The 21,345-nt window shown below is 40.9% G+C and overlaps 1 protein-coding gene across 1 annotated transcript in view; it reads right to left on the reverse strand.

Moving 5' to 3' along the window:
- The window catches only part of COL22A1 (collagen type XXII alpha 1 chain), a 221,117-nt gene that overhangs the window by 58,407 nt on the left and 141,365 nt on the right, over positions 1-21,345 (reverse strand). Inside the window, exons 23-32 of the mRNA XM_059867554.1 lie at positions 20,870-20,923; positions 11,665-11,718; positions 11,252-11,305; positions 10,169-10,222; positions 8,966-9,019; positions 8,530-8,565; positions 6,233-6,295; positions 5,114-5,167; positions 3,901-3,942; positions 1,489-1,521 (exon numbers count right to left, since the gene is read on the reverse strand). Coding sequence (XP_059723537.1) covers positions 1,489-1,521; positions 3,901-3,942; positions 5,114-5,167; positions 6,233-6,295; positions 8,530-8,565; positions 8,966-9,019; positions 10,169-10,222; positions 11,252-11,305; positions 11,665-11,718; positions 20,870-20,923 — 498 coding nt within the window. The remainder of the gene's footprint in view (positions 1-1,488; positions 1,522-3,900; positions 3,943-5,113; positions 5,168-6,232; positions 6,296-8,529; positions 8,566-8,965; positions 9,020-10,168; positions 10,223-11,251; positions 11,306-11,664; positions 11,719-20,869; positions 20,924-21,345) is intronic.

Below are 21,345 nucleotides of genomic sequence, written 5' to 3' on the forward strand. Positions count from 1 at the left end.
CATACAACGGTTTGGGGAGAAAGGGACATTAAAATCATCTCATTCCAGCCCCTCTGCCATTGGAAAGACACTTAAGCCCCATCCAACCTGGCCCTGAACATTTCCAGGGATGGGGCACCCAGATCTTCTCTGGACAACCTGGGCCAGAGTCTCAGCACTCTCACATTAAAGAACTACTTCCAAATACCTAACCTAAACCTGCCTTCTGACAGTTTAATGCCTCTGATCATCTTTGTGGCCTTCTCTGGCTTTGCTCCAAGACATCCAAGATGTCCTTGTTTTGGGGGCTCTAGAGCTGGATGCAGCACTCCAGGAGGGATCTCACCAGAGCAGAGGGGCAGAATCACCTCCCTCGACCTGCTGGCCATTGCTGCAGCCCAGAACACAACTGGCTTTTGTTAACACAACCCACCAGGGAATCTGCCTGTGAGGCCTTTCCCTTCTGCCAAATCCATGACTCTGCCAAGCTGTTACCACTGCCTGCTGGTGCTGCCCACTAGCAGCTGCTCTTAATCCACTGCCACCCACTTCTTACCTACACCTCAGTGCACAGAAAAGACAGAGTGACAGCTGCCAGCTGCCCTCAGCCTGGCCCAGAAGACGACTTAACAGCTCCCATGACCTGCTCTCAACAGTGTCCTCCTGTAGTCTCATTACACCTCAGTAATTCCTGTGCTACTTAAAGGAAAGCAAGTGCAGTGGGGGTTCAGCTGTGCATGTCCACAGTGGGAGAAAGAAGGCAGAGTTAGGAGCCACCTCTTTTTTTACTGCTTTTGCCTCTTTACAGCCATTATACTTGACCAATACTGTGGTTCTCTCACCCCATCTCCAAGAATTTCACAATCCTAACTGACTAGCCTGAAGATATAGGAAATAGCTCCCTGGTACAATACAACACACACTCAATGGGAAGCAGGGGCAAGGATTAGTTCTTGGAGAGCACATGACACCCGTAAGCACCCTGCTGGTCCTGCCACCTCTGTAACATTATCCATGACACCCTCCTAAGGCTCATCACCTCCTTCTGACACTTTAATGTGTACACCTGTACATCCAACTGTTCTTACCTTCTCCTCCCTCACACTGCTAAGTGCAGAGCTGTGCTGTGACAGGGGTCACCACAGCCGTCTTGCACAAGGAAAAATCCCAGCAAATGGAACAGCTGGCACACTTCAAACCTTTTATTTCTTACTGCCTTGCAGCTCATTTACCAGAGCAATGTACTCAAAGCAAAAGGAAAAACTATTTCTGTGACTGTAGCACTACAAAGACCATGTAAGATGTCATCGTTCTGAATGTTTCCTTAGAGTGTATATATAGAGTGTATATAAAAATAAAAATAAAAATAAAAATAAAAATAAAAATAAAAATAAAAATAAAAATAAAAATAAAAATAAAAATAAAAATAAAAATAAAAATAAAAATAAAAATAAAAATATAAATATATATATATATAGAGAGAGAGAGAGAGAGAGAGATGTTACTTACAGGAATTCTGGGGTGTGGGGTGAAGAAGGCTGGCTGGAACAGAAAACAGAGTTTTAAAACCAGGAGAGCCTATTTTCCTTAAAATGCTATAGTTTACGTATACTCCTGTCATTACAGATTGCACATTCCATACATTCCATAAATAGGTTTATAAAAGAGCAACCCACTGTAACATCTGGCTGTTTGGAAAGAAGCCCACAAATATCTTACATGTCCCAGAATATCTGAAATATAAACTCAAGATTATCTTGTGTGTCCTACCATGATGAAAAAACAATCAATCTTTAGACTTTATAGCAATTTTACTGCTAGCAAATCTCCAGCTCACTTTTCCATTTAGAGCCATATTCTGTGTTATTAAATTTCCTGATACCATGAATGAGTTTGGTGTGCTCTCCCTCTGCTTTGTACCACGTACATGAAATCTCATGGGAATACACAGTCACTCTGACGGAATAGCCACAAAAAGAAATGATAAAGCTTTGCAGAAAGAGACAGTATCTTTCCTCAAAGCTGATAAAATTTTGAAGAAAAAAACCAGACCTTGATGACATGAAGACTTGTCAAAAGCATTACCTACTTTTAACAGCTGAAACAGTGCCCTGGTTCCAGCCTAGATCACTGGGAGGGAGCATGGCCAAGACATTATTGACCTTATGCCACTGCCAGGGGTGGAGGAAAGGGCTTCTTTCTTTCACTTTGGAGAAGAGAAGGACATCCCCTTCGTTGGAGCAAGCAAGGCAGATGGAGCAGTGGGGTAATGCTGGTCCTGATGGCTGCAGTCAAGTCAAGCTCCACTCCCTCTTTTGTCCACTTTTGTTATTAATATTGTTTGTTTTGCTATTGTTTGTTGTCTTATCTTATTGCTGTTTCCATAAATTGTTCTTATCCCAACCCTCAATCTTTTCCCTTTGTGCATCCAGTTCTCCTCTCTTGGCACACATGGGTGGAAGAGGGGAGAAGTGGAAGTGAGTGACCAGAGGGTGGTTTTGGGGTCTTGGGTGGTCAGGGGTGCTAAACTGGGGACTACCATTCCTAAACCATGACAAATAGAAATAATTTCTCCCTACAAGCACAGGAAGCTTGTGCAGTGGCACACATTTCCATGTCCAGCCATGTAGTATTTGTTTGTGAGCTGCATTTTCTGCCTTTACCAACACAGATTCATCTTTGGTGTTGTGACTGGGTTATTCTTGTCTGATACATGTGGAGTCTTTCTACACAAAGCACCATGAAGTGCTCTGGCATAGACTGAGGCCCAACTAATGGCAGAGAATAAATTAAACCACCTTCTCCATTATGGGGATTTTGGAAGGAATTTTGAATGAGTTAGAGACAGGACCTCTGAGTTTTAAGTAAATGCGATTTATTTTTATCTTCTACACAGGCAGGCAGGGTGAGTTTGGCTCATATCTTCATAGCATGGTTCAGAAGGTCACAAGACCTCTAGTTACAGGACCTTTTAAAGATTTATTGACCAATAAAAACACTGCCAACAAGGATAATTATGTTTTTGACCCAGTCCTTAAATATTTTGTCTTATGGACTCACGCTAGTGTTACCTTTCTTAGCCAATCACGTTATGACACACAAATCTACAGCACTGTATTCTAAACTTCTTGCTTACCTTGTAACTACTTTTATTTTTTCTATATCTTAAACTCTAAACTTTCCTCTTCTTTATGTGTCTCTGCTTTAAACTATAAATCCACATTCTCGCTTCTGTCACCTAGGTTTGGAAGCCTTTTCCAAGGTCTTAAATCAGATCCTGTGTTTAACTCTAAGCTTTGGCTTACAGGCCCAAAATTCCAAGAATTCACTGCATTTCAGATTCCAACACTCCATTACTCTGTCAAGGTCTTTAGGCACTCGATTTTCACCAACTAACAGACCTTGATTCAAATTTTCTCCATAATCTGTGAATGAGGCAGCTGTATCCAGCTGTGGTGAGCACAGCTGATGAGAGGATGTCTTGGAGGATCTGTGACTGGCATAAATCCTCTAGTTGCAACGATAGTGCTCATTCCAAGCTGCTTACTCAGGTTTTCTTAGAGGGAACTCAGAGGTTTGTGTATTTACATTCAGTGGGTGCTGATTTAATCACCAATGAACTTCATTGTAATTACACTCAGGCTTCCCAAAGTAACTTTGCATCTTCATTTTGAAAGTAATACATTTATGTATTCTTGATCTGTTTTTGCAAAGAGGCAGAAGAACCTCACAAAAAAATAAAAAGACCAAATAAACCTTGATATTGCTTCTCTGAAACAAAAGGAGATAATCTCAGAGCAAATAGGTCCCAAAGTTTCTGCAGAGAAGTAAGAACCTTGAAAATTTTTTCTGAGAATTTTTGTGGAGAAAGTTCAATGATGCCTTGAATATTGCTACAGCACCAAAATCAATCTTACTTACTGTTCCAGGTAAGCCTGGGGGTCCAGGGGAACCTGTGTCACCCTGGAGAGAGGAAAAAAATGTAACCAATCACATAAAAAGATGCCCCAATAAAATTAATCATTTAGAGATGCAGCATTGCCAGATGAGAGGCAACCCAACCCCCAGCTCGGTGACACTTCTGGGCTGAATTTTTGCTGTCCTTGCTTTGTTGCATGCAGGATTCTCATTCTGTTGTCTTCATCCCTCTATGATTTTATCATCAACATGACTTCACAGGTTGATGAATGTCTAAAGTTGCCCCATCCAGTTTAGGATACGGAGTTTAATTTGATTTTTAAATTAAAGTTGACCAAAAGTCTTGATTGAACATGTTTTAGCTAAACTTCTTTCATTCATTTAAAAAAAAATTAATCAAATATTTAAGTTGCTAAATCCAGTTTTCCCCTAATTTTGAGTTAAAACTATGCTGTTGCTAGAGGATCTCCTGAGCCCTGGCACTGACATTCCTGTGGGCTGTGCTCTACAAACATCTGACCCCTGACACTTGAGAGCCAAGAACTACCAAGAACTCCCAGGTAAAGGAGGTTTAGGTGCCTTATTGCTGTCAGTGGATCACCCATGAAAGAATTCCCACCACTCCACAGGTGAGAGTCACTGATAAACTGAGGACTGATGGAAGAACCCACATCCTGAATGCCACTGCCTCTGTAATGAGGGCAGTTTTTTCACTATGTACCCACAAGCATCTGCAAGGTGAATGCTTCTTCTTCACCTTCATGTTCACAAGGGTTGAATGCAAATTTTGGTGGACGTGTTACCTCTGTCTACTTCTCTCACTTTCACTAAAATTAATGGTGTTGTGACAGCAGAAGGCCAAACTGTTCCTTATGTTATTGTTCTATCCCCACAGACAGGCACCGAAGACTTTTAAGATTTTAGTTCTAGACTCATTCATATCAGCCAATTATAAAACTGAAAAAATGAGAAAATTTTAAAAAAATAAAATTTTAAAAAAAGTTTTCATTGAATTAATGAAATTGTCCTTATTTACATCAGATTTCATTGCTCAATAAATTATTGTCTCCATTCCACACACAGCTATTTCTGCTGTTTCTCTGTAAAGTTCAGCTAAAAGTCTTCCAAATTTTCCAGTCTTCCTCACCCTCCTCTATCACTTGTCTCTACCCCTTTGTTTTCTTCTAAGGGAGATCAGGGTCATTTCATGACTTACTTTTTCTCCTCTTTCACCTTTCATTGCTGGGAGACCGTCTCTTCCTTTTTCTCCCTAAAAGCAGGGATAGGAAAGCAAGAAATGTGCACATTTTGATTTTAATGCAGCAGCCTCACTAAAATATTTTATACTCTCAGTTATCTATCTTCCAAGATGTAGAGCAAGCAATTAAAAATGTAACATTTTGAAGATGGCTTCAAAAATCCACTATATTTTCAAAACCAATGAATATCAATTGATTTCACAGAAAGGAAAGCACCAATCCTAAAATAACTTGCTTGTAGAAGATCCTACTGCCTGATGCATTTATAAAAAGCAAAATTTTTTTCCCCAATTGGAAAAGAGGCAGCAAACCAGCAGTTATGACCCAGAGTGAATATTCATATTACTGTTTTTGATTTGGGTTGGAAGGTACCTTAAAGACCATTTAGTTTTAAACCTCTGCCATGAATACATTCTGTAACCTGTGCTCTACAAGGCATAAAATGGAGTGAACTGCATGGAAAAACCTCAGTTGATTTTAGATCCTTCATTATCACATTCAAGCATGTCATCAGTTATCAGGATTACAGACCTCACTGACGGGGCTAAATTTACTTTCAGGCCTTTGATCCAAATATTTCCTGGCATGAAGATGTCTCCAGAGTTCTCCAGAGGATGAAGTAGACACCAGGACTTGGGTAGAAGTTAAGCCATCAGAAAATAATTCAGCCCTGAAGCCTTTTCCAGGGCTCAGTGATGAGGTGGATTAGTAATTTTTTTGTTGTTATCGGAATTTTAAATGTCCTTAAATCAGGCAAGTAATTCTGAAAGGGACTTCTGAAGTGCAATCTGACCTCTATAGAGTTCTAACCTTTGCAACTGCCTCACAAGCAGCATGGCACAACTCTTCCCATTTGGGAGAGACATTGTTCATTAGCACCTCTGTGTTAATTGGGAACAGTCACTAGGCAGGGAATACCTTTTTGGGTACTTGGTAACCTTGCTGCTTTCCAATCAGCTGCTCACCACAGCCATCACACCAAGGCACAACATCATCTAGGAACACTCAAGACATCCTAGGTCTTCCTGATGCTAAATGGCCAAAAAAAGATCAATTTGTGGCTCCAAGTCACTCACCCGGTCTCCTTTTTCTCCTCTCAGTCCAGGTAAGCCCCTAGGACCAGGAAAACCTGCTTCACCCTGAAAATAAGACAAAGTGTGAAAAATCTGAATGCTGTAAGAAAAACCCTGCCTGAGTTTTCTCATGAGACTGATTGTAGATGTAGTTTGCTGAGAGAGAATAAGAGTAGTTTGATTATAAAATAATTACTAAGTTTTTTTAAACCTTTACCTAAAGCAGCAAGTAAGACTTCTCAGCCTGTTAACTGATGCTACAAAATTTAGGATGTATTTCCTACATGCTGCTCTGTAGCAGGACCAAGCAAGCAAATGAAAGCAGAAAAAGAAACACAATCTTACTATTATTTTCATCATAATGATCTGGTGTAGTCTGGAAATGCAAAAACTGCAGTGTATTCACCTGAACAGTACAGATGTCACCTGATGAACAGATCTAGAATAATCTAAGTGCACTATTGCACATTTGGATTTACTTCTGTTTGAACATTACCTCTGAGTTTCTGCTTTATTATACTTGTTATTGGAACAACTATGATCTCTGTATCATGTGGTTTCTCCTTAATATATCAAGTACTCTCAAATTTAGCTCCCAAGTGACCCAGTTTGTAATCTGAAAATAACCATGTGGCTTCCTATTTATAATTCTTTTCTATCTGAATTCATAGTGCAGTATCACAAAGTAGATCAGTCATGGACAAGACCCAAATTCACTGTCTTGTACAAATACTGAACTAAGAAAAGGTAATCCTTGCTCTAAAGAGATTTTCTTAAGTATGGGGGAACAAGAGATTATTATGGCAGAGGTGCAATGGGTCTGTTGACAAAATCAGGTGAGGAACAAGATACTGTAGTAACTGAGGATGACTAAGAACATCTGGGTGATGTTGGGAGAATTTTACAGAAAACTGCATTTAGTGGCAGATGGAATGGTGCTTTCTCAGAGCCACTGTGGGATCCTGGAATCATAGAATGGTTTGGGTTGGAAGGGAACCTAAAGATCTTCTAGTTCCAGCCCCCTGCAATGAGCAGGGACACCTTCCACTATCCCAGGTTGCTCCAATCTGGCATTGGACACTTCCAGGAATGGAAATAACAGTGAGATCCCAGAAATTACAGGGATTCAGAGAGCAATCAGAGCATCTAACGATGAACAAGACAGAGGAGAATTTAGATGGGAAAAAAAAAACATGGTGTAAATTTGGCTTCTGAAAAGGTCCCAAAGCAAAATATCAGTGAGTTTGTAAGAGTTCAAGGACAGAATGATAATACAATACAGCCAATGTGGATTTGTTAAAAACTAATTGTACCAAAGCCATCCAGTTCCCTCCTTAGACATGAAAATTAAGCAGACAAGAAGAAAGCATTTTCCTGATGTATCTTGACTTTAGTAAAATATCTGACATAAGCCAACATGATGTTCTCATCTGTAACACAGAAATGTAGTGTAGAATGGTACCTGGAGAGTGATGTACAACTGATGAAGAAACAGCATTCATATACCTGCTATTAGCAAACTACTTTCAAAATTCAGAGGATGTATGAAGTGAAGTCCTCTCAGGGACAGCACTATTCAACTTACAACAAGAAAGGGAACATTTAAGAAACATGAGGAGAAAATCACATTGTGGAGAGAGGGGAAAATGTCTTGGAAGGTGGTGTTAACATTTTAAATAGCCCTGTGTGGGGCGATGATTCAGACCAAGGGACAGTGCTCTGGTTGGGGTCTGGCCCCTTGTTGCACTTGGACCAAGCCTGCCTGGAAACTTTAAGCCTGGTAGTTTGCTTGCCCAACTACATTGAAATGACATCAAGGAAGGGCACAGAAACCACTCCTCCCTTGTAGCCTGATGAAAACACTCCTGGGAAATCATTTGCCCATGCTGTGGTGATTCCCCCCTACCTGGGATACCAGGTAAGGATACTTTGCTGGGAACTGAATGATACCTATCAGGCAGATTGAAAGGACTTTTGGAATAGCAGTAGTACAATCCAGACTCACAGTGGGGTAACTGTTATTAACTTAATGAGTGCCTTATGCCAATAAATCTCCATTTGTGCCTCAGACGTGTAGCCTTATTCCATCAATCACAGAATTATTAAGGCTGGAAAAGACCTCTAAAATCAACCATAAGTCTCATGAACACAACTGTTGCACCTTCAATCACAGTTGCAAGTGACATGCAGAGATCTTGTCATTGGCAAATGGATTTGTTATCTCATGTAGTCACTTGCATGATCAGGTGACTACACTTTTGACAGATCAGGTTTGCTGTTAAGATTGTTCTTCTGCTCACCTGCTCACCAGGTTGGCCACGGCTCCCTGGTTCACCCTGGAAAAACAAAAGCAAATCTATAACATTGTAAGGACTTGACCCTTTGGTAAGAACACTTCCTCATTCGCAAAATGTGGTCACTACTGCTCCATGCTGTTCTACCTACATCCCACAAGGCTCTGAAATTGCCTTTTTGATGGCTGGGGAATGCAGCCTGCAGGGAGCCAATGCAAGGTCCAGGTTAGATGCCCCTGCACACCTAGGCTTGAGAGAGGAGCATCAAACAAGGGTTGACATTTTGGAACACCATGAAAGTCAGTGAACCCCATCTGCTCATCCCCTTATGTCTCCAACTTCAGAGGAATCTTCTTCTCCTGACTTCAGTATAAGAACTTCCAAAATCACACCTTGGTTGACTCAGTGGATACTCAGAAGACTATGAAGTACAATCACTTACCTTAGGGCCAGCTTTTCCAGGAAAGCCTTCCTCACCCTTTTCCCCTCGCTCTCCCTGCAGGGAACACAAGAGGTCAATGCACAAACTCCTCTGGTATTTGTGCAGCACATTTGCAGGCAATGGTGAGGAATATTTTAACTCAGTTCCTCAGAATCACCTTGAGGGTGTAAATGGAGCCATATGAGAATATCTTCTTGAAATGTTTTTCTATTCTAGTGCCATTTGCAATCACATCTGCAGCACCCTACTGGAGAATTTCCGGGAAAACACAATCACTGTTGCATTAAAGATGTCCATAGTGAATTATCTGGGAAAAAACACCTCCACTCAGTTTCTTCAAATTGTATGTGGTTAGAAAGTTAGAAAGTGTTTTAAAAAAACAAAATTTTGGGACTGGAGCCTTGGTCACTGGATCCATTGTGTAAATACTTTAAAACTGATCTTCCAATGTGGGTGGCATCAGCATGGACAGCAGAGGATGCAGTGGTTGAAATGTGGCTACACAGCTGGAAAGTGCAGTAAGTGCTACACAAATGTGGGGATAAAATCCAAAGTTTATTTAACATCAGAAATATGTTATAGACTGCAAATTCCTCACCTTTATTCATCAATAAATGGGAGCTGGGGACTCTGCTAGACCTGGGATCAAAAATCAGAAGCAAGAAAACCTCTACCAAGGCAATCCAAGGAAACAGATAGTTAAGAGCTCTTTTCTTTACTATAATCATCATCCCCCAAACCTAGTTTGGCCTTTGTAGTCAAAACATGGTACATTTCTTTGTCCCTTATTTGCAGGGGGGTGAGAAGGCAAGTGTCTCCTGTCTCTACATGTACTATCTCCCTTCTCCCAATACAGAGACAATGGAGGAGACAACTCCCCAAGCCATAATTTGGAAAAGATTTCAAATGGGGTATAAGAAGTAGGAAATAATAAAGAACCAACTTTCTGCCACACAGACCTAGAGAAGGCTCAGGAGGATGGCATCTCTTCTTTCCAGCCCTTCGGGGAGAAAATAAAGGAGCCTGCTATACTTCTTTGTTCTTCTTCTTTGTGCCTTGGGTTTATGCCTTGACTTGCCAGGGTCACTGGATTTCCTGACTGTTTGTAATGCCCAGCTGTGTTTTTCCTGTTTCCCTTCCTTGTTCACCCCAGTGATCCACCCAGGTAAGCAGCTTAATCCCAGTGCCTGTGGTGTCACTTGCCTTTTGACCTGGAAGCCCAGGAAGCCCACTGAGTCCATCTTTGCCAGGCAGCCCCTAAACAAGAGCAAAACATAAGCTCTAAGTGCCAATTCCTTAAATTGTTACCAGCAAACTCAGCATAAATATGCTCAGCTCATCCCTCCTGCCACCCACCTAAGTTTAAGAAAAGAAAAACCCCCTCATGCATTTTTGGGTTTTTTTTTTTTCTATTTTGTCTCAAAAGACACAACAATTCTCACGTTGTACCTATTTGCTTTGCCTTTTCTTCCAGTATCCCAGTTTTAGTGAATGACCACTGGATGTCAGCATTGTTACAGAGAAACTCCAGTACAGAACTTTTATGTACTGAGGATCTTTACATTTTTTATGTACTGAGGATCTTTACATTTTTTATGTACCTTACTTATATCTTAGCTTATTCTCTATAAGTCTCTATTACCTGTAGATATATATATGGGTTTTGGTTTTTTTTCTACGTCTGTTTTTCCTTTTAAATCTTGGTAATTTCTTATACAGTAGACAGATACCTAAAATTAAATCCTATGGCACATTGTGTCAGAGTGGCTCAGCAAGATAAGCAGTAACATTACTTCCTGTCATGCATTTAAAATGGCAAAAAAAAAAAAGTCTTCCCCTTTCCAAGTGTCAATCAATCCATACACACTGCAGACTCTAGGTGGCAATTCTGTACTAAGTATTAATTTATTCAGTTTTTATTACTTAAAAACAACAGAAATTGCTACACTCTGGTAAATCTGAGATTTTAAACATGAGTAATTTGGTGAGATTCAGAAAATACCAGGTGTGAACAAACAATATTGTGTCAAATGCAAAATTTTGAAAGGTATCATATAAAGAAAATATCATGATTCAATTGCATAGGAATAGTGGGGCTGCACCTGGTAAAATTCTTTTTCACACAGGGTACCTGAGAATAATTTCTAGATTAAAAGTGACAGTATTGGAGCCCATGTCAAAACCTTGTGTGCAAAAAAGATATGGGAAACAAAGCAGACTTCAGAATTAAATTATCTGAAGTAAATGAGAACTCTGAGGTGAGGGAAACAGTTCCTCAACACTTACAGCTGGTCCAGGTGGTCCAGTTTTACCAGAAACTCCAATCTCTCCTGGCAGTCCCTGAGAAATGAAATCAGGAAAAAAAATAAATCAGTATTTCTGTTCTCTGCAGGAGTCTCACTGGAGATTGCTGCTTTCACTTCAAGTACATTTTTCCCTTCCACTGCAGTCAGGTCACTGCTGTGGGGAGCCCTGGAGACCCTGAATTATACCCAGGAAGCACCAGTGTGGTTCCAAGCCTCAGCAGGGAGAAGCTGTGCTCTAGGACCAGCTGTGGCTTTGCAGTAGAGAAAATGTAAGAGAAAACCCACATTGCCAGAGGCCTTAACTCTGTTCCCTCTGAAATCCATGACCTAAATTTTTTTCCAGCTGTTATTTCTTCTCCTTGATATAAAACAAAACCCCCCAGGGTTTCTTACTGGTGGCCCAGGGGGTCCCGGGGGTCCAGCAGTGCCTGGGGGCCCTGGAGGTCCCTGCAAGAGAGGAAACAAGGCAAATTTATCAAATTTTTTGGTAGCAGCTGAAAGCCTCAGGTCCTCCCCTGTTTAATAGGGGCCCTGTAGGAAACAGGCAAAAGCACTGAGCTTTGTCTGCTTAACTTCTACCCAAAAAGTGCAAGATGCCAAAGCAAGGGACCATGAACACAGGTTGAACGTTTTCTTCTGCTAAAGCCACTGCTGCCATTGCTGCAAGGGAAGCTCCATCCTCCACTCCAGTACAAGAGAAGGAGGAGTGGAAGGCCATCAGGGGTAACCAAAAACACAAAGCTTGACCAGTGGGATTCCTTGGAGCATCCAGACAAAGTCAACCTTGATTCATGTTGTTTCAAAGTGAATAATTTACCTCTGGAAAAAAAAAAAAATTGCTGAAGCAACTAACGAATGAAGAGGTTTGTGATTTGAGGTTGCTTTTTTTGGGAGGGTAGGTTTAAAAACATGAGTCCAAGAGAAATGCTGCAATGAATCAAGTGTCTTAAAACAAAATTTGCTACCATTTTGTTTCCTGACATCAACCTGGTAGGTAGTAAAGGATTCTCACAATCTCATAGTTTGATGAACACACTCAGTTGGAAATATCTTAACTGTGTCTCTTAGGAGAAATACTCTCTCAATAGCTACCTGGTTTAAAGAGAGATCTATTTTTATGCACCAAGGAAATTGTTAAATTTGGCTTCCCATGACAGATTTGTTTCCAGCCTTGACAAATTTTAGTATGTTGCTAGAGATACAAAGGTGTTTGTTACTGCCAGCCTCCCCTGCAGACAAGACAGGATTTCTCCTATGCTCAGAATGAAATGTGTTCATGCATTTTTTGTATCAGGACCTGAGCACACTGTGAGAAATAATTATGAGACTGAGCTGAAATTTTACCCTAGATGCCTCTTTCTGTCTTTCTAACATGACAATCTTACTAATTTTCAGTTTTCAGCATAAGGGGAGTACTGGTGCGATTCTACTTAAAAAGCAACAAACCACCCCGCCCAAAACCTCTGTAAAGATTTGAAAATGAGCCACTGATACAAGACAGAAATTGGCCAGACAGTATTTTCCCTGGTATTAAAAATCATACATAAATATTAGCATTTATTTTCAATGGAAAATGGAGATGATGAGAAAAAAATTATGTAAAAAAGTGAGGAGAAGGATCTATTCTAGGCATGGTTTGGCAGAGATGGCAAATAAGTAATCTTACAAAATACATTCACATCAGCCAGGAGCTAAGACAGTCTCTCACCAATAGATGGGGCAAAGAGACCAGAAAAGGGAACTGCAGCTGCACTTGCCTCATTGCAACTCAGAACAGACATGGAGCTCTCCAGTCAACAACACTCTCACTTGTAGAGTGCCTCAAATGTGAATGAAGCAAAACATCCCCAAAAAGTTGCACCTTTAGATGCACTGATGCTGATGATTTAATTCCTGGGGAGTCCTGCAGTTGGATCCTGCAGTTAAAGATTCTACACCTATCAGGAGACACCTGGACAAGACTGCCCTTCACTTAAAAAGGCTTCACCATTCAAGGAAAATACTCAACAGTCCAAATAAACTCAGCCCAAGAGAAAACACTAAACACAGACACAATTTTGTGCAGCCACAGTTGGATGGAGCAAACACACACCAAGGACATGGAAAGTCTGCTTGGCCCTGCTCCACCTCCACAAGGCACAGAAGGTATGGGCTCCAAGAGGGGGCTTCCATGAGGAATGGGGGGAGCAATGGGAAAAAAGGTAAAACTTCAGAAAAACTACAAACTGATTCAGACTGGACTATGAGTAAATTTGCAGGCTTTCCTTGACAATTAAATCAATCCTTCCTAATAATTTAATTTTGCTCTCACTGTGTCAGTAAGTGAACTGTCTCACACCAGGAAATACATCCTTCCTAGCCCTACAGCAGGGAATTTTTATCAGGAGGTTAAAAACCCCAGTCAGGACCCAGCCTCAGCCCAAGCAATGCCAGGTATGATGTGTTACCCCACACAGTGAATTGGCAAGGGTCAATATGATCTAAAAGCAAAGTCTTACTCCAGCATCTTCCAGCAACCAGTATAATCCCTAAAATGTGAAGTGCTACATCCTCCTCATCCTACCTCTTTCTCCCAGTAAGTCTTGGTATTCTAACTACCCAAAACAATTTTTAATTACTCTCTAAAACTTTCCATATACTGGATCATGATAACCTTATGCAACTGTAAGTCCTGAAATTGAATCCCACTGATCTGATCCTTTTCTGAAATTGCTACTAATAATTCAATTTCATTGTCCTCCAAGAGATAAATACCTAGAATATCATACCCAAACTGGTTTACAGGTAGCCTCACCATGTGTTGTACCAACAAATACTACCCCCACTAATGGGAAGCTCTTCTGATAAAATCTTCTCTGAGCTGGACACAGAAAGAACAGTTTTATGGAATGGCCAGCATTCTCCCTTGGAGATGCACAGGGTGCTGGCAGCCTGCTGCAGCTGACTACACACAGCAATCATCGACTGTCCTACTGGGTTTCCTGCTTTCTGCAGCCTGGCTACAGCAAGTGCTGGGATAAAGTGAAATAAAATGGCAGAAATACATCATAAATACCCTTTTTAAAGCACTCCCTTTTGCTGCTGTGCAGAGAATTTCTCTTTCACTTGTATATCAACATCTCATTTTGTAGCCCTTCTGATTTCTGAGTATAATCCAGAGGAAGTAATATTTTTTTAAATATTAGAATTCATCAAACTGACAGAATCTATTTATGTTTTAAAAAACCAAACATGATAAAACTACAGCAGCAGGACTGTGTGTAATGTTTACCCCAAAAAATCTCATACCATCTGTTTTCTTTGCTTCCATTTTTAAGTGAATCCAGATTAAAGCACCTGATTTATACAACTACCTTTTTCAAAGATTATTTGATGAGTTATACAGATGAGAGTCCCTATCCCAAATCCAGAGCACAGTGTTGTCCTGTTAAAACCTTGAACCAGAAGAAAATAATCACAGGGTGTTTTTTTCTCTGGCTGGTAAACACTCTGACATGTGGTTTGTAAGTGTTGAAGCAAGAAGTGATACATGAAAACTTGATTTTAGAACAGATCAGCACAAACTCACTTTGGAAAACAAATTCAAAACATGGAATTTTTTAATAAAATATTTAGACCAGAAAATTTTCAAACTGCTGTTCTGAAACAAAAATATTGCAAATGCTCATTAAAATCTAAAATCTAAATATGTTGTAGAGGCATGTGTGATTTGGGATAGGATATCTTTAAAAACATTGTAGAGGGTGGATTTTTTTCAGGCTTGTGTTTCATCCGGCCTCATTCCTTAGACAATGTAATGCAGTGACAGTGCTCAGGAAAGAAATCTGACACTGTTCATACTGGAGAGACAGCTGTGTCTGTCCTACAGAATCCACTCTCCAGTGCTCTCCTCTTCCATTGTGTACCTTGCTGGCAGATGGGCTGGTAAAGGCAGGGATTTTAAGATTCAGGTTGTGGACTCCCTAAGGAGGCTCTGAGAAGGAACAGAAATTTTTGTCTGTGACTCCAACAGTTGGCAGCTGGGCCTAAATCTCTTTTCCATGAAAGAAGGGATGACTAAGCCTTAAAGGGAGGTGAACAAATGAGATTCCACAATGAAAACCAAAGTCTGATGGCTTTCCCAGACACCTGAAGGCAAAGCCTAAACAGACATATTATATGTGTATTATTCTATGCTGTTGTCTGGACTCTCTTACACTATGACAAAGGTTTAGATAAGCCCTTAACCCATATTAAAACAGGTTCTGGTCTGGGCTGTTAATGCAGTGTAGCACTTCACAAACAAGAAGAGACACACAGGAGCATTCTGTCTGCTGCCAAAATGAGAGCAAAATGAGTAACTGAGGCACTGACAGCCTTTCCCCTTCCACTCTCTCTTCTTGTCTCCTCTTCAAAGACATTCCCCACAATTTCACCTCTTAGAAAGACCCCACAGACCCCTCCTGTTGTCTTTGTGCTATCTTTGCTTTATTTACATTCCTTTCCCATCAGAAAGGAAGCTGTTGCAGCCAGTCTTGTGGAGCAGCCCACGCGTCTCACTATGTCCTTTGCCACTCCAGAGCTCCACTTCTCCTCCATGGCATCTGAGTGGATTCCAGGATCATCTCATCAAATCTGCTCTTCATTTCTCACCCCAGCCACTTCTGCTGTGAATTGGAATTATACAATCAGAGAATCATTGTGGTTGGAAAAGACCTGTAAGACCCTTGAGTCCAACCATCAGCCCAGGGGTGCCTAAGTCACTGCCAAACCACATCTCCAAGTGCCACTTCTTTAAAACAGCTCCAGGGACAGTGATTCTACCCTTCCCTGGGCAGACTGATCGAGTGTCTGACCACCATTTCAGTGAAGAAAATTTTCCTTCTATCCAATCTGAAATGGAAATTATTACTGAGATATTTTCTGTAATGCTGCATTAGAGCACCGTGTTTCTCTCTCTGCTTAAACCCTGCATCACAAATCAATACAAAGGTAAGAGAACTTATAAAAAAAGCTGCTGATGATGACACTAAAAATCAAAAGCCTGAGGAGCCAACAGATGTGAGCATTTGTCTACAATATATGTCCAATAGTCAGCATCAGTGACAGTGCCATAATTCATACACGGATCCAGTCTCCAGTCACTTAATCAGTGGCACTGGAACTGGAGTACCAACATTAAATTTAAAATAAAAGTTCTGTCAACAAAAAATTCTCCAAACTGTCTTTGCAGCTCTTGAAAAGTACGGAATAAAGTTGACTTTGTACATAGCAGTCTTTCTAGGAGAGTTTCCTGCTTCCAGTGAAAGGCAGTGTTTGTTTAATTTAATCACTTAGTGTAAGCTATGGACATGATCTCTTTTGTCTACAGAAGAAGATTTATTTCCCCATGTGTTTGCTTGGAGTTGGTTTACTGAGTCAGTGCAGCAAATGAGAAAAAACAACTAAAAAACCTCCTTTAATGTCTTTTGTTTCAGCACGATTAGCAATCTTCACAGGTGAAGACTTTTTAATTTATTTTTTTAAAGGTATAGATCTTATTAAAGATCGCTCTGAGCATTATCTTCCAATTCCAAGCAGCACTGGGAAAGTTTGAATTCAATCTGAGCTTTGCAGCTGGGGCCCACATCCATTTCTTACATTTTGCAGTATTAACCTGCATTATAAAAAGGACATTAAGGACACTGTGTGTTTCAGAGGAGATCATTTATTTCCTGAATTACTTTAGGAAAGCTGGGCTTGAGCTCACACCCTACAGACAAGTCTATACTAATTAAATCACTGCCAGCCAGGACCATAACAGGTACAGCTTGTACTGGTCTCCCTCTCATGTCTTACTTACACCACCAGGTTATCTAGCACAAGGCAAGCCTCAGCAACAGCCCAGAGGTATTGCAAGGCAGAGCAATGGCATTTTTATTTAAATTTCCAAGACTTTTGATGTATTTTTCTGTCTCACATGTGGCCAGCAAGGACCCATTCAGCTTGGGGAGCCTCAACAGTGGCTCAGTGGCCCATTTGTAGGTGCCTGTTTTAAGAGAGCTCCAGGATCCACTGACAATATTAACTGGATCTTCATCAACAGGAGGAGGCACCTGCATCCCCATTCTCAACCCAAAAAGTGCTTGCATTTGGAGCCAAACCCCAGCCCTGGTAACTCAGTGATACAGCTCAGAGTGCCTGAGACAATTATTTCAGCCTAAAGTTCTTTGCAGAAATGCTCATTTTTCAGTCTGCATTTGAACATCCTACTGCAATAAAAGTTGGGCCTACGATTAAGATTCCTAGACACTAAAATAGTACAAATAAATAATAACAACACAAAGACATTATTAAGTTCAGGTGTCTGTGTCCTTGCTGCCAGAAAATTGCTCAAGTCCAGATGGGAAAAAATATCCAGAGTTTCTATTCCATGGCTTAATGATGTTGCAAGATGCACCATTTGTAAAGATGACTGGAAAATAAATGCTCATTTTTAAAGGTGCTGATCGGACAACATGAAACAAATAAGCAAATTGACAGGTTCACCACCACAGCTGATTTGGAAGGAAAATAAATATTTTTAAATATTTTTAATATTTTTATATTATAATTTGGTTTGAGTTGGTGTGTGCAAAGAGAGACAAAGCTACCCTGTGGCCACAAAACATCCCCAGTCTAGCAGGGGAGTTGCCTCCTAGGTGCTGCTTCAGGGTCTGACAAATAATCTCCCAAATGGACCTTGAGATTTGGACTGACTCATCTCACCTGCAGTTCATCACTGGACCATAGCATAAGAGAATATCCTGAGCTGGTAGGGTCCCACAAGAGCAGCCCTTAAGTCAGTTCCCCTGCACAGCTGCCTGATCTGTGACTTCTCAGCTGGACTGAGCACCACAACAACGATTTTCCTTGGCAAAGCCCAATAATAACTTCAGAAGATCTTTCCTGTGTCCTTCAGCAACAATGAGCCTTCTAAAGCTCCTCTATCAACCCCTTCCCCTTGTCCATACAGGTATCAATGTGGGCAATCAGGTCAGAAAACATAAATTTAAAATTGCAGAGGAAAGGGAAACTATTTTTGTGTTCTAATGTAGTTTATGTGCAGCAAACTCAAATCAGTTGTCCCTCAACACCATGGGGACAGCACAGGAAGAGCTGACACAGGCTTCCATACATAACTTGAATGAATATCCATGTAACTACAGTATAAGAAAACCACTTTTCTTCCTGGGCATTTTTGGGGCATGGTCTAATTAAGAAAAAGAAATAAAAAGAAAAGAAAATGCTGATAAAATGTTTTAAAAATCAAATGCCACAAAAAGTGCTGTTAAGCTGAATAGTTTTGTCACAAAGTGAATGTAAGCATTTTCATTAAAGAGAAACATTGAAATCTGCAGTAATATGTCTAGAACAGAGTGCCACTGCAGGAATAGGAACAATATTTTACCTTTCACGCAGTTAGCTTGGAGGAAGAATCAATTTAAGTATCCCTTGATGGGGCAAGCATTTTGTGCAGTTTTAATTAACATAAAATTACCTAACATTATTTAGCTTGTGCAAAAAGGAAAATTACTTAATCCTATGTCAGCAATTTTCACAGATACATTTATAAAATTGCTAACACATGCACATATATGTTTAATTTGCAGGAACTTGAGCTAAATAGGTGTGACATTGTTTGGGTGGATACTGTCAGGTATCTTAAAAATAATACATGGATAAAAAAATCTTCCTCCAAAATGAAGGAAAATAAGAAAAAACAAAACAAACTAAACTAAAAAAACCCTAACAACCAACCAAGCTAAGAAAAATAACACAACAAAAGCAGGGTATTTGACTCAACAATCCAAGAATTCAAGAAGAGTTTTTGTATGCTCTAGGTACAGGAGGGGATTCTTGGGGTGTCCTGTGAAGGGTCACAAGTTGGATTTGATGATCCTTTTGAGTTCCTTCAAACTCAGAATATCCTATGATTCTAAAATCTTTTAAATCCATTAGAAACACTGTCTTCCTTCTTGCAGGCTGCTGCTGAAATACTTGCAGATTAGATACTGTACCAAAAGAAAAAAGTCTTAAAATATGAAAACCAGTAGCAAATGGTGTTTTGCAGGGCACGGTTCCCTGCTGGACACAAGGGATTTCACCTGCATGGGGCCTCATGGGGCCTTACCTCTCTGACACTTCCCACAGGTGAACAGCTCTTCACAAAACTCCTGTCACACAAACCACTTCTAGATCATTCCTCCTGCTTACAAGGACATGAATTGCCAGAGCAAACAAATGAGCAGTCAGGATCTGCTGTCTAGCAGTGATTCCTTTCCCCTTAGGGAAATCCCCAGAGCATTGCCTTGGAGAGACTTACCATAGAGTTTACCCCACCTGGGCAGACAGAAAGGACTTCCTCATGGGCTCTTGCTTAACACTGACCCATCCCAGTTCCTTTCCCCATATGTCCCACCTTTCCCTGGTTTCTCCTTTCCCTGTACCCATTGGTTGTGGTACCCCTGGTGCCAGCCCCATCTTCCCCCAGGGCCAATGCCCTTTGCCCTGCCCTTTGTCCCGCCCCCGTGCCCTCCCCTACTTAACCTTGTGCAGAGTGCATGGTCTTGTCTTTTGCCTCTGGTTTCCCTTCCATGTGCTGAAAGAAACCTTGCTGGAACTGGCCATATAAAAGGCACTTCTGTCTCTCTTTGCTGACCTAAGCCATGAGTGAGTGTGGTGAGTGGACTTGACTGCTTTCCCTGAATCTTACCCAAGCGGCTTTTCCATAGGAGATGCTTATTGGGGAACCAGTAGCAGCAACCACCCTTTAAAACACTCACTGCTACAGCAGTTGCAGTACATCACCAACAGCTGTAGCAATGGAAGCTCATCCCTCTTCCCCCAACTTTAGCAATTATTGAAACACAATCCTAAAGCTAAAGTCCAGTTTGTTAATTTACTATTGAAAGGGGAACAAATGAAATGCTCAGTTTTATTCTGAGCAGTCAGTTCAATGTGAGGTTTCATGTTTCCTGCTTTAGGACATTCCGGTAGATATTTTCCTTATTGCAGGAGTGACCCTACAAAGTGATTCAGGTCTGCTGAATTTGTCTCCAAAGTTAGCAAAAAACTATGTCAAAGGTGTCAGCATTATTATAACACAAGGCCAAACGGGCTGATCCATGGTGGAGCTGAATCCTCTGTGGTGATTCTTAACATAAAGTACTCTGTGCTGCCCTTATGATGCTATGGTACAATTTGGAGCTCTAATTTGCCAAAAGCTTTAAAAAGAAGGATTTAAGGGGTCATTAACTTAAGACATGTCCCTTTCTCACTAAACAGAAATTAGTGGTTTCCCTCTGGGAGGATGCTGCTCTAAGCACAAGCAATGGGGAAATCCCATACAACACAGCTGTCCTGGTTGCAAGATGCTGAAAAACTCTGGAAGGTAAAAGTAATTGCTGTCAGACAGACAGACAGACATCTTTCAATCTCAACAAGATAAATTATTTGCATCTTAAAAGGAGAAACATGAACTTCAAATACAGTATAAAGAGAACAATCACACATGCTGCATTGTATAGTTCCATGTCCCCTGTTGCCACCAAATCTGGTTTTTCCCATATTATAAGAAAATAAAGAAATCATTGCTTACCTGAGGGCCAATCAGACCATTGATTCCTGGGAATCCTGGTTCTCCCTTTTTACCCTGCATGTTCAACAGAGGAGCACATATTAGACAGCAGACCAAAGGCTACTATTGATTCTTCAAAGCCTTTCACCACCAAACTGGTAAAACAATGTAACGTGGGTACACAAAACGCAAAAGCTAGAAATGAAGACAACAGAGACCATTTGGAAATGAAACCCCAGTTGTCTTTAACAATCCTGTATCTCCCAGATTGTGACAATAACTTGAGAGCTGTTCTCACGCACATTGTGGCATCTCCTACACTCTGCAATCCCACCTGGCTTCCCCCTACAGGGCGGGGTAAGGAAGTCATGGTGCTGAGATGCAGCCAAGGGAAGTGCCAAGTGTAAACATGAGCTGAGAGGTAAAGCAGTGTCCCTCTGGTCCCTTGCACTGCTGTGTGCATTTAGAAAAAAAATAATTTAAAATTCCGGTGCATG

Source organism: Haemorhous mexicanus, chromosome 1, assembly GCF_027477595.1.
Source record: "Haemorhous mexicanus isolate bHaeMex1 chromosome 1, bHaeMex1.pri, whole genome shotgun sequence".
Classification (NCBI taxonomy): domain Eukaryota; kingdom Metazoa; phylum Chordata; class Aves; order Passeriformes; family Fringillidae; genus Haemorhous; species Haemorhous mexicanus.